Genomic DNA, 16,347 nt, shown 5'->3' with positions numbered 1-16,347 from the left:
GTGGACCAATCACAACTCTTGCGCTATGCCACCCTACGCTAGCCTCTGCGTAGGATGTGCCTTAACGCCGTAGCCTCTGCGTCAACTTAATGCAGAAGCCTAAAACCGCGGGTAATACTCAACGACTAAAGTGGACCTGTGCAACTTTTCTACGAAGATTCATAAGCAATTCAAGTGGACATATCCCAGTGCCTTTTTTTGTCAGACCAAGTACATCAGGGACACAGTGTCTGTTTCCCCTTTCTTTGGTTAACAGGAGTGCATGTTTCTGGGTAATTCCTCTGTCTTTCCTTGGAGTGTCCGTTGGTTAGCAGCGGGGAGCTTATATTTGGATAAAAATTCTCCCATGTCCTGGTTCTGCTTGATGAGAGACGGTGACTTCATCCTACATGCATGTGTCATGTGTTATTCCTGTGGTTTAACTAGTTTACGTCTGACTGCCAGTGCATTGGTAACTAAGGAGTCCTGATTGAGCTTTTTTGGACCCCAATCCCGATTTCCATGTTTTAATAATCGGTATCGTCCGATCCAAGTCCCAATTCTTTCTTAGTTAAACATAAATGTCCTCTCCTTTTTCTTATCTTACTTGTATTTTCCTAGATGACATTTGAGAGGAATAGAACTGGAATAGCTCTGTCACAGCTAAAGTAGTGAGGAGAGGGTAGCTTCCTTTGGCTTCAGAAACTCAAAAAGTTAGTAAAATCATGTGGTCTCTACTCAAGAAATGAGCTCTGTAGTCCCTGTAACTTGTCTTTTTTTTGTGTGTGTGTGTGTGGGGCTATTGAGTTGCCATCTATTACTACCACCTTGTGAAACATGATTTACAAGTTTACTTTTTGGTAGCTTTGTCGCTTGCTGTTAAAACAGAAGAGGAAGAAGACATTTTTAAGCTCCAACAAAGTAGTTTTGGTTTATGGATGACCGAAAATAAGTACCTATAAAAGATAAGGCTTGGCCTGAGCCTGATATTGATACGATCATTTAAAAAAATGCCTTTATCGGTCCATCCCCATACTGATCTCCCGATACCGATCAGGACCTCCCTGTTGGGCTTTTTTTTTTTGGCAGTTGTCGAACCAGTCCTAAGGTGCATTACATCCACCTACTGCTACCTCCAGCCAACACTGTTTACATAGTGTAAGCAATCCGCCGTAAACCAGATTCCAAGAGGGAAGATGCAGTAGATTGCCAGTAGTAATATCTGCAATCTGCAGTATTGGATGTGTGTGACAAGAACGGTTAAGTATTTGATCCGATATATATGAATAATGGTAGTTAATGTTAAAGTTAGCTGTCCAAAAACACGTTTTTATTATATTAACCAAGTCTGTTCAAGTAATCAAACCAGGTCTAGGTAGCTTGTATCAAATCTTAGCTCCTCGTCCTCTTGGTTATCACAGCGTCCTTGAGGGCCAGTGTAGCAGCTTGTGATATTGTCACGATACCACTAAGCCGAATAAAAGGTGTTCCTGGAAAAGAAACCAGTCATTTCATATTATTATTATTTCCATTAAAACCGCCCGTCTTGCTGCGTTTGTCTTGTTTTGTGTTTTTTATTCCCACCAGTCAAACTAGTGATTTTTTTGAGCTGCACGTCATGTTAGTTTTAAGGAAGCTGTGGCAGGTTTGCACACACTATAGGGCAACTCATCCCAACAGGGACTGCTCTCACGGGCTTTCAGTAAGTGCGTTGCCTTGTCTGAGAAATATTCACATGGCTGAACAACACAAGGCCAAAGTCAGGCGAGCGTGAGCTGCATGACTACCTTTTGGGAACATTCATTCACTAATAAATGGGCACGGGCATGTTTCCTCTGCGGCGAGTAGCATGATGAAACCGTTGGAAATGTGTTTATTCTCCTTTCACGTAGCAATGCAGTGGCTGGATTGAAAGAAAACAGGCTGAGGGCGAGAAAGGCTTCATCTGTTTGTGAAATCTGAAATCAAATCGGTAAAGAGTGGCGGTGAAGCTTTGTCTTTCTTCTTTTTAGAGCCAGTGTGCATTGTGCCGTCAACAATGATGTTGGCATGGAAAGGTGTCTGCAAAGAAAATATTATTCAGCCATCACCTAAACATAATCAAGAAGATTTCTTTTTTTTAAAAAAAAAAAAGTTTGGACGCATTCTCATTCATTTCAGTGAGAATTTACTGGATGTGTATGTACTATTTCCTGCATCCTCTGGTTAATAATCTTCCTATGATGTTAGTCCGCATGTGATTGAAATCCAAAAACATTACAGGCCTGTAAGCTGATGTGTGGCAGGATTTTGCATATGACAAAGAGGACCTGGACAAAAGCAAAGCTAGATGTATAATATTGTGGGAATTCCACAAAACTCAGAAACGAATGGCAATATTAGTTTTGTGAGAATCTCTTTGTTTAACTAAGCAAAATAGTTTTGAAGCTAAAAATGGATTTTTTTTTTAATCGAATCAGGATCTTGTGAGTCACAGTTGAATGGATTCAGAAAATCAGTTGTGATACGCGGCTCTAGTATTAATGCACTTCCTCCATGAGTGTGAATAACACTAATCTGACTCCACAGGACCTGCACAAATAGAATCACTTACCCAGTACCTCTTAAATTAATGATGTCTTCTGCCAACACGTAAGTCTGTTGAAAAAAAAGATCCCATGTATTTAGGGCCACACCACACACACACACACACACACACACACACACACACACACACACACACTCACACACACTCACACACACTGAGGGGACCGCTTCTCCAAAGACTAAAACACATTAAGATGCATCTTTCGGGAGTTGTACTCTAGAAACTTCACCGTTTCTAGATTAAAAAAAAAAAAACTCGTGCTACTGCAGCATCTGTGAAGTGAAGGTTAGCAACAGGACTGGTTTATATCACTTATAGCAGCACAGGCTCACATACAGTCATACAGCCTCACCGGATGAGATGCAATAAAACAATGAGTCACGCTTTATTAAGAAAAGCTAACTAAAAAAAAACAATCGTTAATGTGAATGCACCCATCGCGTTCAATTTATCCTAACACACAACTGTAGCACGCCGTTTGGCGTAAAACACTAGAGAGAGGGTCCATTATGGCTGAGTCACTGCTTTTAATGAGAACTGAAGGGTAGGACGGCTGAGATGTGGTTTTTGCGCCGCCGAGGGATTTATTTTACGTCTTCATAACCAGCGAGGAGACGCAGGAGGCGACACGTGCTTTGACTGAACGCTGTAGATGCAGTGGAGACGCAATGTGGTGATCACACCTGTCACTCAGCGGCAGGGTGTAAAGTGGCAATGTTAGAGATATCTTTTTTTCTTTTTCTTTGCTCCCCTATGCAATCAGTGGTAATTACAGGAGTGTCTCTGAACCACACTTCCCGTGCGACCAAGCAGTGTTGCCTGCGTGACATTTGAAGTCATCTGACCGTTGGCTCCACCTCCCCCCTCTGTGACAGAGCGATAACTACTGGGTGATGGATGATGGATTGAGTGCCACTAACTGTATAGGGCTCGTGGACTTCTGCAGGAATGTCGCCACAGGCTTCACCTCAATCCAGGAGTTAGGCAAAATATTTAGTCGAAATAAAATAAATCAGTTTAAATCCGTCTTTTCTGATGATTTATCTGTTATAGTTATTTTTCAACCAGAAGCGTTGGACATAATGTAACAATATCACAATATTCTGATGTTTTATTGACTAAAAGTAATTGAAAGTGATCTGTAAAAGAATCTGTAGTTATAACATGATGTACATCCTGGATGTGCAGCCTTAGGATCCACACAGTTATGATTTTTGGGTGAAACTGCAAGTCTTGTACATTTAGGCCGGTCGCCATGACGGATACCGATTTTTTGGTGACTGAAACCGAACCTTTTTGAATCCAGTTTCTTTGTTTCATTCGTGTAGACGCCTGACACGAACACAATGATGTCATCGCCCCGCCCCTCAAGCCCCCCGACGTCTTATAACAACAACAAACGGCATTAATGGTGGACTACAGGCTTCTGACGGTGCTGCGTCAGATATCGACTCTTGTTGGATGACTAGGTCAATATATACTGTTACTTCACCGCTACGATGAGCTAACAAGGATTACGGACTATAATCCGGACTGTATGTTTATATACGGCGCACAGGGTTGATGCTCCACCTCTTCTTCTTCTATTTTTGTCTGTATCAGAAACAGCACCACATATGGGCTTGGTATACGTACTACGGCGCCAAGGAAAACTGGAGAAAAAAATTGTTTTGATAGGTGTGGATGTGGCCGTTATGTGCATACACGATGCAAGGATTTTCTGTCAAACTGAAACTAAACATACACATCCTGATTCTGTTCCCGTTGTTTCCTAAAGTGTGTGTGTTTGGTTTAAGTTTCCTACCTTTCGCGGGGCTGCTTCCCGAAAGCGGACAATTGTTGCCTAAATGGATGTGTGTGACAGAGAGAGAGGAAGAGCACTAATTGGATTTGTAGGGTAATGGCATCCTCATTGACCACATAACTTGCTCATCACGCCCCATTTCTGGCTGCAGCCTGAGCCAAACATCCCTGCGCCCAACCCAAAAATGTAAGCACTGCGGCGAGTGAGCCCGGTTCAAGACGGCGGAAGATTGGCAACTGGCACCGTTGGAGCTTTTAGCGCCCTTTTTATCCCGCTGATGCAATAATCCGTGATGTAAAGCATCAGGTTTGTGCGCGGCAGCGCTGCAGTGTTTGGCTCAGTCCGGCGTTGAAGCAGGCAGAGACAGTCGGGCCGGATTATTTCAGGGTCAAGACCACTGGATTAGGTCCAGGGATTATCACAGCTCACCCAGCCTCCGGGATTACACGAAAGACTGACAGTCAGTCAGACCCACCGCCCTGTCGCCGTCATACTTTCTCCCCGTGCTCCCGCCCTCCTCTCCCGACCTCGTGTCAGCGGGTGACAGGCGTCCTAGGTGATGAGTCATTTCGAGTGTGACTTTAATTCAGTTCTCAGGCTTGAAGTGGTGAATGCTCAGTGTCAGGGAAATCATGTTTAGGTAGGACCCGTCGTTCTGATGCAACCCTGCTGCAAGAAGTTACAAAACAAACCTGGATGTGATGCGGTTGAAATTTACATTAGATTTTTACTCTAATTCTATGTACCAAGTGCAGAGAAGTTTGAAATAAACTTCAATAAACTAAACTGTTAATTCAAAGTTAGTTTTCTTGGAATTTTTATATGGACTCTTGAACTAATAACACCCTACGAGCGTACCAACATGGTGCAGTTCCACTGAAAAGCAACAAACCGTGATGTTAATTTTAAAATCGCTGCCCCATCTCTAACCCTGTGCCTCTGACCAGGCCGTGCATCTCTAATCATGTCTCCTCTGGAACATCCCTTTGACGATGAGTTGACAAGACACTCATCTTCCTTTACAGGAGCGTGAAGCGAGATTTAACTAAAAAAAGAAAAGAAAAATCACAACATAAAGCTCAATAATTAAATTCCATTTTTGTTGATGTTGTTTCCAGGACCACGCTGTGCGAATGAGTGATTGATGCCAACTTCGCTTCTTCAGGTAAACGGCGTTTAACGCGTACCAACCAACATCATGAGAGTGTTTCATTTTTATTTCCGGTTCCTCCCTTTAAATGAGCGTGTTGGATTATGATAAAGGATTTTAAAAAAAATACACAGTGGATTACTCGACGTATAAACCCTCAATCTCTTGGTCTTTAATTTTAGAAATGGGTTTAGTGTCTGTTTTTTTATTTTATTTTTTAAAGATTTTAGCTTGTTTTCGACTAATGCCTTTTTGTCCCCCTTGTTGCGTGTCCCTCATGTAGGGCAGAATGGGTGTGTGTCCCCTGATCCTGCTGCTCTGTGTCGCCCTCGGGGCCTCAGCCCAGGATTATGTCCCCATCACAGGTACGGACAACGTCCGCATGAAATCAAGCACCTCAATGCGCTTCCTTTTGTTCTTTCTCATTTTCTTTTATTTTTTTCTGCGAAAAATGACCTTCTCTTTTCTTCTTCTTTCCAAGGTCCTACAAATATCACAGCCAAACCCACAGGCCGATCTTCTTTCAACTTAACAGTTACACATGCGCCAGCTCCCACGGGCCCACCCACAACGCCCTCCCCGGCCGTCATCCCGACGACGACGATAACAACAACAACAACAACAACAACAACAACACCGGCTGCGACCACAAGCCCAGCTGGTGAAGGGGACTTGCAGCCGGCTGGTCGCAATGCCACGCTGAGGGTGTTACCGGTCCCTTCCCCCGTGCCTCCGGCTTCGACCGATGCCCCTCAGACGCGGCCGAGCACGGAGCCTTCCGCTCCTGTCAACCCGACGGAGGACCATAACCCAACCACGGCCTCAGCTTCTACAGAGGCTAAACCCACCCATATCCCTAAAGATACCACAAACCCGGATGAGTTAACCTCGCACAGCACTCCAAGTGGTGAGTGTCGATAAATATTTAGAGAAATTTGACTTTTTTCCTCCCACTCGACAAAATCTTTCTCCAAATAACATACTTAGCGCTAAGATACTTAGCAGATTTTTGGCAGATTATTGCAATATGTGATACGTTTAGTGTAGTTTCTGCCATCGCAGCTGATAGAAACGACGGCCTTAACGCCACAAAGACCCATTTTATTATAAATGGGATGCCACCCTGGAATGAAATTCCCACAATTAAACAGCACAGAGCTGTGTTTAAAGTTTCTTCTGTCATTCGGCACCCTTCAAGAGTCACTCTAAGCAGATAAAGCCTTGATGCAACAGAATGGCAAGAAGCAACATGATATTAAGTTATGATTAGAAGGGCTGTGACTCATTTTGTCTTGAACAGGAAAACGCCCACTTGCAAAGCTGTGGGTGTTGCTGTCATTATTTTGTCTGCACAGAAAACCTACAGCCGAATGTACGCGGTAAACATTCTCACACCCGATGGAGTTGTTCAGTCATTTGGAAAAGTGTGGGGAATCATTAAGGCACTGTTCAGACTCTGTGTTCACAGATGGCAGTTTATATAAACACGGTGAACAAGTCACGTACCACTCCCGATTGGATTTTTCTCTCCTGCGTAGTTGGATTTTAATTGCGGTAAACTACAGCTGCTGCGAAGAACACTGTGTCTGTGTGCGCTTTGCCGCAGCTTCGTATTTTTATACCATATCAAATGCGTTGCTGGTATGTTGTTCTTTCTGAAATGTGTTTTAGATCTGAGAGGATTTTCTGTCGTTCTTCGGTGCTTTCAGACCATGATCACTAGGTGATTACGTGACACACCTAGGCCACGGTCAGCCTTTTTTTCTGGTGTGGGGCCATCTCTGAGCATTTATGGCCCTGTGTTTTCTCTTGTGTGCCACACCTTTGGCACTGGTTGGACCCCTGTCACCGGCCTTTCAGATGATTGAGCACGTTGAATCAGCGGCGGAACAAGTATGGTTGACTGTTCAGCTCGGGGAAACCGGTGCACGAGTAGAAAAATGGAAAGTAAACTAAGCGTTCAAAGAGCGCACTCAGGAAGTTCAACCTTTGCGGTTGTGCATCTTTATCAAATCTGAAAATTCAAACACACATATTTTCTCAAGGACAGAATTATCTCGGATAAATAAATGTAGACGATGATGAGTCAGGTCTGGAATTTCGTCATTTTAGGGGCAGGGCCACTTGGCCTTTCGTATTGTCAATTTTTCGAGGGCACCAAGGCCATAAAATAAAACAATGACTTTAAGTTCATGTCTGTAATGAATTAATCATTAATCAGTCCCTCACAAAACTTATTAAACCTGTATCCTCCCATAATTCTTGCTCAGTTGTATTGTATTATCTATTAGAATTGCCCCTCATGTATTTTGCGTGCGCTCCATTGATACTATAAATCCCAGACTGCATTGCAGCGGTTGCCTGGGCAACTGTTGAACATATCGGTAGATTAGTAGAGCAGTTTCTGAAGCTCCGTCAGTCCATACGGTTAACCGATACAAGCTCAAACCACGAGCATTAGAGCGCTAGATAACACATACTTCAATATGTCAGCGGAGATTCATACACAAAGACGCAACGCTGTGCGAGTTAACAGACAACAGGCTACTGTTCCACTGCAAACAGAAAACTACACGCGGTCCAACTGCTACATGAAGGACGCGTATCTGCGGAGTCACGGCTGCAAACACATGACTGTGATGTTGGTTCCACTCCAGCGATTGTGTGACGTTACTGCTATTTGCAAATTATTTAAAAGAAATAAATGATGCCTATTAACATTTGTTCTAAATTTTAGGACTTTTTAATGCTAATTAAGGCCTTACTTTTAGATTAATGAATTGACAGCAAGCTAATTAGCATTTGTTACAGGCTACGGTCGTTACTCAGCACGTTAAAAGTGGGTCAATGTTGAAATGTACAAGGCAAGCAATCCTTGTTTAACGGTAACAAACTCAGGCTTGTTTGTTCGTTAATTTATTACACAGTCTTACCTCAGTCAACTTTTTCTCTCTTCGGTGAAAATTCAACGTCACAGTGCGTTTGATTAAGTCTCCTGGTTGGCTGGTGATAGATTCGTGTCAAACTGTTATTATAGCCTGTCGGCGCGGTTCATGCCAGGCTCGAATCAGATCCACCACTGATGAGTTGCCCAATAAGAATCCAGAACATCATCAAAAGACGTATTTTTTTTCTCAATAGACGCTGGTGGTGTTAAAGCTTGTTGGCGGTCAAGAGGCAGACTACAAAACCGCAGGGCATCAAGGCCACTGTGGCCTTACAGCAGATATTTTTTTCAAGGGCACGAGGCCAAATTGAGAGGGCACGAGGGCCGTGGCCCCAGTGGCCCTCGTGAAATTCCTGCCCTGCTGATGAGTGTGATTTGGCAAAGACCATCTCTATGACGGTTTGTAGCTCTTCTGGCTGTAGTTTGAAGTCTTTGTGTTGTGTTCAAGGCCCCAGACGCTCTTTTTCACGTTTACATGCACATGAAAAAATAAATTGTTGCCTTAATCCGACTATAAAATTGACAACTTAAGTGCATGTAAATGCATTACTCTGACTAATTATCCTTATTCGACGAAGACACCCAGATAATGTGATTGCAAACCGATATTCCCTGACATGTATACGCCTTAATCTGAGTTAAACTAGACAACGCGTGCCCGCATGCTCCACAGCTGCTGCGCTGGTGTATGACCCCAGAACAAAAATATCCAAGAAAGCTGGTAGCAGAAGAAGAAGAAGGTAAACAGAGCCGGTAGAATATCCACCTGAGCAGCAACATGGCAGAAAAAGATGGCTAAACCAGCCACTCTGCTGCATGAACAACTCCAGTTGTCTATTATATGACGTAATAGGTCAACCGGAAATGAGGCCGTATTATCCCACTGACAAGACACATATCGCCACCTAGTGTGGAGGAGGAGGACATCAACAGTTACTTGTTTTCTCATGTAAACTGGGACAAGGACCTCATTCAGAAAGTCAAATTTTGAGCAAAGCTCTATGAAGCTTTGCATGTAAACGCACTGACTAGCAACACGAAATGGTCACACACCTTCTCTACCGGTAGTTTTTTGATGTGTTAGTACATTAAGACACCAGCAGATCACCTTTGGTGCATTTCAATACTATGTGTGAACAGTGCGTATTTAAATGCATAGAAATATACGAAACAGGTTCATGTGTTTTCATAAAGAAGGGGACACTTCACCAGAATGGAATAAGTGACGCTTTATTGTATAATGTCCAGGTGGTTTTTGTTGTTGTGCCTTTTAGCTTTGAGTTATTAATGTGGCGAAGCACAGCTAAAAAGAGCAAGGAACTGTGCTTTCTGGTCAAGAGTCAATCTTTAATATTTTAGGTACTCGAACATCTTTTTGCTTTTAGTCTCCATTGTGGCAGTGCTGGAAATATCCTGATGTGACATACCTGCATTTGACCAGTCATCCAAAAGAATTGGAATAAATTTAAACTTTAAGCTTCATTTTTAAGTAAAAAAAAAAAAAAACAAGGTCAGTCAAAGTTAAAGTTCCCTTGAAATCTTTTATTTATATATATATTTTCCTTTATGCATCAACGCCAGTATCTGTCCCAACGACAACAAAACTGTAATATTGTACTACTCTTAATGGTGTTTCAAAGTTTGGAATTTTCCTTTTGGAAGTTTTGATGACTCATCCTGTGCTTGGAGGCGTATACTAGATTTGTATCCGGTCAAATCAAAGACTAAAACATGGATTTAGATGCCAGGTTTAGAAGGAAATATAAATGTACTTCAACGAATAATACCACTGATACGTCACTCAAAGAATCAAATAGATTTAATTAAAAATCTCAAACTCTTCTCATGAAATACTTTTTTTATACAATTCATCAAGATGTCAATAGCTAAATTTAGTTTTTCTGGTTATTGTGCTGGTTCTTTTGAAGAGAATTAAATCGACATACAAAGGGGAGGTGTGATTGAGTGTGTGTCTGGCTTGATTGACATGTCTGATCCAAAATAATTGACAGGATTATCCCCTTCCTCTTTCCTGGCTCCTCCCTCTCATCAAAAAATAGCTGTTTCTGGCTCCAATCAAAGTCAAACTCTAGGTTTGAAAAAAAAGTCAGTCCGTTTACATGCACATGAAAAAAACAAAAAACGAGTGGTTGTCTGAATCTGACTTTAACAGCACAACTTAAGCGCATGTAAACTTGTTACTCCAACTAATATCAGAGTTCTCCTTATCCGACTGAGACACCCACATAATGTGATTGGAAATCGATTTTCACCGACATGTATACGCCTTAATTGGAGTTAAACTAGTCGACGCCTGTGCGCGTGTTCCACAACTGCTGCACTAGTGTATGACCCCGGAACAAAAACTTCCAAGAAAACTGGTCGCAGAGGTAGAGGGTAAACAGAGCAGGTAGAAGCTCACAGAAACGTGCATCTTAGGGAAAAGCCGGTCTGCTGCATGAACGACTCCAGTCGTTTATTATTGTATATATTATATCATATTACATTGTATTATATTATTATGATGTATTAGGTCAACCTGACGCATATCGCCACCTGCTGTGTGGAGGAGGAGGACATGTTCCCGTCAGTTATTCCATTTTCTCCGTTGCATGTAAACTGGGACAAGGACCGCATTCAGAAAGTCAAATTTGGAGCATAGCTCCATGAAGCTTTGCATGTAAACGCACATAGTGATCCTGCATGTCTAGCTTTGACCAGACCTCAGTCATCAAATGGCCAGCTCAGGCCATTGGAGCTAAGTAATCGGAGCAGACTGGGCTTTTCGTGAGGGGGCGGCCTCCCTAGCTCAGTTTTTATAGAATATGCTTTAATACGTGACAACGAATTGCGCTCTACTTGCCATTTCATAGCAACTTTAAGATCAGGGACATTGTTGGGAAGGTTTAGTATTTACAGTGTCATATTAATGAGTCAATGCTATTGTTTAAAGAAAGCAGCATGTACTAATAGAAATTGACACTGTGCAGGTAAACCCATAATTCATTTGAGCGATGCTGCTTGTGTGTTAAATGTGAAGTTTGCTCCAATACTTTAATCTTTAGGAAAATACTGGAACTTTCGAGTGGATTTCAGCTTTGTGTCTGTGTACTGACCATCCTGGTAATATCCCTGTAAGTGAAATATGACTCCCCCACCCTTTTCCTTGACATTTATTATTCATGTTACATGACTATAGAGAAACACACAGATCATTATCAAATATCACTGACTGATTTGAAACGATGGTTTTATTATAGAAGGTAATGGCAGCAGGTGTCTTTTGAGTCATCCTGCAAGAGCTGCAGGATGTTTTGTCAAAAGAAAAAAAAAAACAAAAACAAAAACACAGAATATATCTAAGGATTTCCAGATAAGCATCGACTTATTTTAACCCCTGGTCAACACGGATTGAGCAGATGTGGCTGCACAGCACTATATGGCATGCCTGTTACATAACATAATCACTTTGGGTTCCTAGGTGTTATGTCATTGGTCTATTGTCTCCCTCCGGGGCATCTGTGAGCCTTGTGTTGAGGGCTGTGTGGGGAGCTGTGTGCGCTTCTAAATAGCCATAGATCCGTCAAGGCTGCGTCAGTTCCACATGATGCCCTCAACCTGGCGCGCTCCCGCTCTGTGTCAATGTACACATTGTCCAAGGGACAACGCTGAAGAGCCCTAGGAATTGTGCTCAGAAATGCAACATAACTGGGCTGAATACTTCCCCTAGAACATGCATTTAGAGCATGAAGTCAAATGATGCGTTCTCTGTGTTAAGAGCTTTCTTGAATTTTGAGGCGGTCTATGGAACAGCTGATTTTGTCTTTCCATTGTCGCATTGTGTCCATGTGCGGTTTTCTAGAAAATCTCTCCTTTTGTTACGCCCTAATGTGTCTTACTGACCAGTCACGAGCGCACAAACGGCAGCCAGGTTTTTGTGCACCGTACTCGTTGTTGTTCAGACGAACCTCGTGTCTTTTGTTCCAACTGTCGTGCTGAAAGGTCACCAGGAAGACCACAGAGTTGCCTTCAACGCGCGCGCATCACGGAAAAACACACAAATTGGTCAGCCATTCCGAACTACAGGAGGCATTGCAAAGAATAGATAACTTGGCCTGCGTCGTGTCGTAATGGTAAGCCTGGGCGCCCACAGTACTTTTCCAGTAGCATCGCACTAGCCCACACATGTTGTGGTATGACATTTGGAAAGCGAATAACGCTTTTAATGATTAATATTCAATTCACAGCAACCGTCTTGCGTGTTTCAGTGTTTGATGCCATCGCCTTGTGTGGGTATAACCATTTATAGAAGCTATGGGTTGACCCTCTCAGTTAAACTGTGATTTATCTCCTCACTCTGAGGTACAGCCTGTTGCTCTCTCCATTTGTGTCCCCCCCTCTTCTTAAAAGCCAATGAAATATTAACATGGATGTGGCCCGTTATGGAACAGAGAGAAACAGACTGGTCTTCAAAGAGACTGAGGTCAATTCAAAAAACACAAATAATGATAAATAATATCATTTTATTTATTAAGATAGAGAGATAGATACTGATCAGCCGCAACATTAAAACCACTGACAGGTGAGGTGAACATTGACCATCTTGTGACAGCTCAGTGTTCTGCTGGGAAACGTTTGGACCTGACATTCATGTAGAAGTTACTTAGACATGCAGAACCCACCTATATCAGACCTGGCACCACCATCCCACAGCGATGACACTCCTTGATGCTAGTAGTCAACCCCAGCACGACGCAGCCTGACACACACACACACAGTATGCTTTTAGGGACAACTCAAAACATATGAGAAACAGCACAAGGTGTTGACCTGGCCTCCAAATTCACTAGATCCCAAACCGATCAAGTATCTGCGGGATGATCCACAGAGGCCCCTCCCCTCAACCCACTGGGCCCAAAGACCCCCCCACTAACAACATTCTGTTTCCAGACTCCACAGGACACAGTCAGAAGCTCCATGTTTAGGAGGCAGCTTTTTCTACATTGCATTATGTTGCAGAAGGAACACGTATAATTATGTACTAAGCAAACCACATATTTTAGATTCTTCAAAGTAGCCTCCTTCTGCTTTGATGACAGCTTTGTGCACTCCTGTCGTCCTCTCATTCAGCTTCATGAGGAATGGGTTTCAGCTAAGAGGTGCGCCTTGTCTCGCCCTCTTAATGTGTTGGACGCCACAAGTTGTGTTGTATCACGATTACACGTCATACTTGCTCTGGGGGTTAAACGCCAGGTTTTGTGAAATGTCTTGAAACAGTTTGTGTTGTTGTTGACGCTATTTAAATAAAATGTAACTGATTATAAGCGTAACACAATGTTGGTCAGTGGTTATGTGCAATAGAGTAAACGCCAAGTTTTGTTTTTGTTTGTTTGTTTATTTTGCCGATTCCGGACTTTGCACAGAGTCAGGCCGTTTTCCGTTTTTCTTGTCTCTGTGTTGAACTAAGCTGAAGCTTCATAAGCTTCGAGGCACGAGTCTGAGTCAATCTTCTGAGACAACTCTTGCACACAAAGATAGTGAAGCGTACGTCCCAAAATGTTCAGAAATCGGATTGAGTAATTTATTGATCGGGTCTACTGAGTTTTGGGGTCGGGAACGTCGGCGAGTTTTTGTGTTAAAGGCCTCATATGAGAGTAGTTTGGTAACGGTGAAGGAATTTCGGCATCTTGCTGTCACACCAATTGAGGCATCATTTGATGGAAATCATTTTTTGTGTCTACAGGCGACACCCAGTCGGATGACATGCCAATCATAGCCGTGATGGTGGCGCTGTCCTCCCTGCTGGTCATCATCTTCATCATCATCATCCTCTACATGCTCAGGTTGGTGAAAAGCCGTCGTTCTAGACACACACACACACGCACACAGAAAGACCTGTGGTGCTCACGTTGCCATGGCAACGGCTGATTGGCATTCCGCTGTGTCTGTATTTGTTATTACTTTGGTTGTTGTTGATTGGCAGGTTTAAGAAGTACAAGCAAGCAGGAAGCCACTCCAACTCCTTCAGACTGACCAACGGTCGATCAGATGATACAGGTAAAAAAATAAATAAATAAATAAAAACATCCTGATGTGCATTATTGTGCATGTTTGTATTGTCAGCAAATACAAGTGTGGTCCTGACCAAACTTGTTACTGAGTTTTTTTTCTTCTTCTTCTTTCCTGATAAGCCGCGATTGATCTTTCCCCCCTCCTCCCCTCAAGCTGATAACATTTTTCTGGCTGACTGTTGGCAAGGAGGCTTTTGTTCAGTGCGATTACCTAATCAACAGTCACAGCGTTGACACATGTCGCCCTCTGCTGGACATTGTAACAAAAGGCAGCGTGCGATGAAGTCAGACTCGAATGATGTAAGACCGCTCCACCGTCATGTTCTCACCCTGTATCCCGTGTCTTTATCTCCACCTGCCTCCCGTTCCTTCCCCCCTTCTCCTGGCTCCCGCCTCCTCCCTTCCTTCTTGTCGCCGCAGAATTTCAGAGCGTGCCGCTATTGGCTCGCTCCCCCAGCACAAACAGGAAATACCCTCCCCTTCCCGTCGACAAACTGGAGGAAGAAATGAACCGGCGCATGGCTGATGACAACAAGCTCTTCAGAGAGGAGTTTAATGTACGGCACACTCAAGCAAAACGGCCCCTGATGACGTACTGAGAACAAGGTTTAACTTGGGCCTGCATCTATGTGGTGCTAGGCTCCAGGGCATTCTCGCAAAGATATGTAGGAAGAAAATATGTAGAAATAGATTTATTCTCATTGATGTAAAGGGAAAATTAATCTGACAGGTATGTGGTTTTGTGGGTTTATGACATGCAAAAGTTGGTTGTGAGGGATTAAGCAGAGTGAGTGTGATATTTCAAAGCGTTGCTGTTTAAGCATCCCACAAGTATTTGTGGTGGTTTGTATCAGTCAAAATGATGCTGCTCTCTACAAACATATCATATTTGAGACTGATACGTTTCCCTTCTTCCTCCCTGTTACCTAAACGAGTTATTGTCTTTGTTTAGGCACTGCCAGTGTGTCCCATCCAGGCATCATGCGACGCCGCATCCAAGGAAGAGAATAAAGAAAAGAACCGATATGTGAACATCCTGCCATGTAAGTCACATTATTAAAGCAGCTCTCAGTGAAACCATATTATTATTTGCATCTTGAAGTTTTTAGAAGCAGCTGACAGGAACAGTTTGAGTAATAATCTCAGACTAAACTGCTCTTAGTGTAGGAAGAATTAGGATGATCTTAGCTTCAGTACGGTCTGTGGATTTCTTCTTTGTTGCTGTTCTCACACGTCCCCTGCTTCCTCTCCCAGATGATCACTCCAGGGTGCATCTCTTGTCTCTGGAGGGAGTCCCCGACTCGGATTACATTAATGCCTCCTTTATAAACGTCAGTATAACAGCTTTGCCCTGTCACATTAAGCTTTAAATATCATGTCCTCTCATTGAGTCTCATCCCAACATCTGTTTAAAATCTCCATCTTGTGCAGGGTTACCAAGAGAAGAATAAGTTTATTGCAGCTCAAGGTGAGGTCAACACACACACGCACACAAAAAAAATGCAGTTGTGGCAAAAACAAACTGTGCTGATGTTCATTAATAAGCCTGAATATTGATCGTCTTTAATGCTGCATCTGTCTGGATCCCTCAGGGCCAAAGGAGGAAACAGTAAATGACTTCTGGAGGATGATATGGGAGCAGAACACAGTCACCATTGTCATGGTGACCAATCTGAAGGAAAGAAAAGAGGTAGGGTAGCGTGAGCAAGCATCATGACGTTTGTGTTGGGACATATATGTATGTGGACATATACAGAGTGGAGATGGTTAATTAAATTGTACATTTTTAAGCCTGTGTGTCCTCACACA

At 43.0% G+C, this 16,347-nt stretch overlaps 1 protein-coding gene across 1 annotated transcript in view; it reads left to right on the top strand.

The window, feature by feature from the left end:
- Positions 1 to 16,347, top strand: part of ptpra (protein tyrosine phosphatase receptor type A) — a 35,747-nt gene that overhangs the window by 8,398 nt on the left and 11,002 nt on the right. The window contains exons 2-11 of the mRNA XM_047583068.1: positions 5,489 to 5,535; positions 5,804 to 5,885; positions 6,002 to 6,427; positions 14,211 to 14,310; positions 14,451 to 14,524; positions 14,959 to 15,095; positions 15,491 to 15,581; positions 15,793 to 15,869; positions 15,970 to 16,006; positions 16,131 to 16,228. Coding sequence (XP_047439024.1) covers positions 5,515 to 5,535; positions 5,804 to 5,885; positions 6,002 to 6,427; positions 14,211 to 14,310; positions 14,451 to 14,524; positions 14,959 to 15,095; positions 15,491 to 15,581; positions 15,793 to 15,869; positions 15,970 to 16,006; positions 16,131 to 16,228 — 1,143 coding nt within the window. The 5' untranslated portion in view covers positions 5,489 to 5,514. The remainder of the gene's footprint in view (positions 1 to 5,488; positions 5,536 to 5,803; positions 5,886 to 6,001; positions 6,428 to 14,210; positions 14,311 to 14,450; positions 14,525 to 14,958; positions 15,096 to 15,490; positions 15,582 to 15,792; positions 15,870 to 15,969; positions 16,007 to 16,130; positions 16,229 to 16,347) is intronic.

The sequence above is a fragment of the Mugil cephalus genome, chromosome 4, assembly GCF_022458985.1.
Source record: "Mugil cephalus isolate CIBA_MC_2020 chromosome 4, CIBA_Mcephalus_1.1, whole genome shotgun sequence".
Taxonomy (NCBI): Eukaryota; Metazoa; Chordata; class Actinopteri; order Mugiliformes; family Mugilidae; genus Mugil; species Mugil cephalus.
The sequence above is the reverse complement of the archived record's forward strand: the minus strand, read 5'-3'. Positions and strand labels throughout refer to the sequence as shown.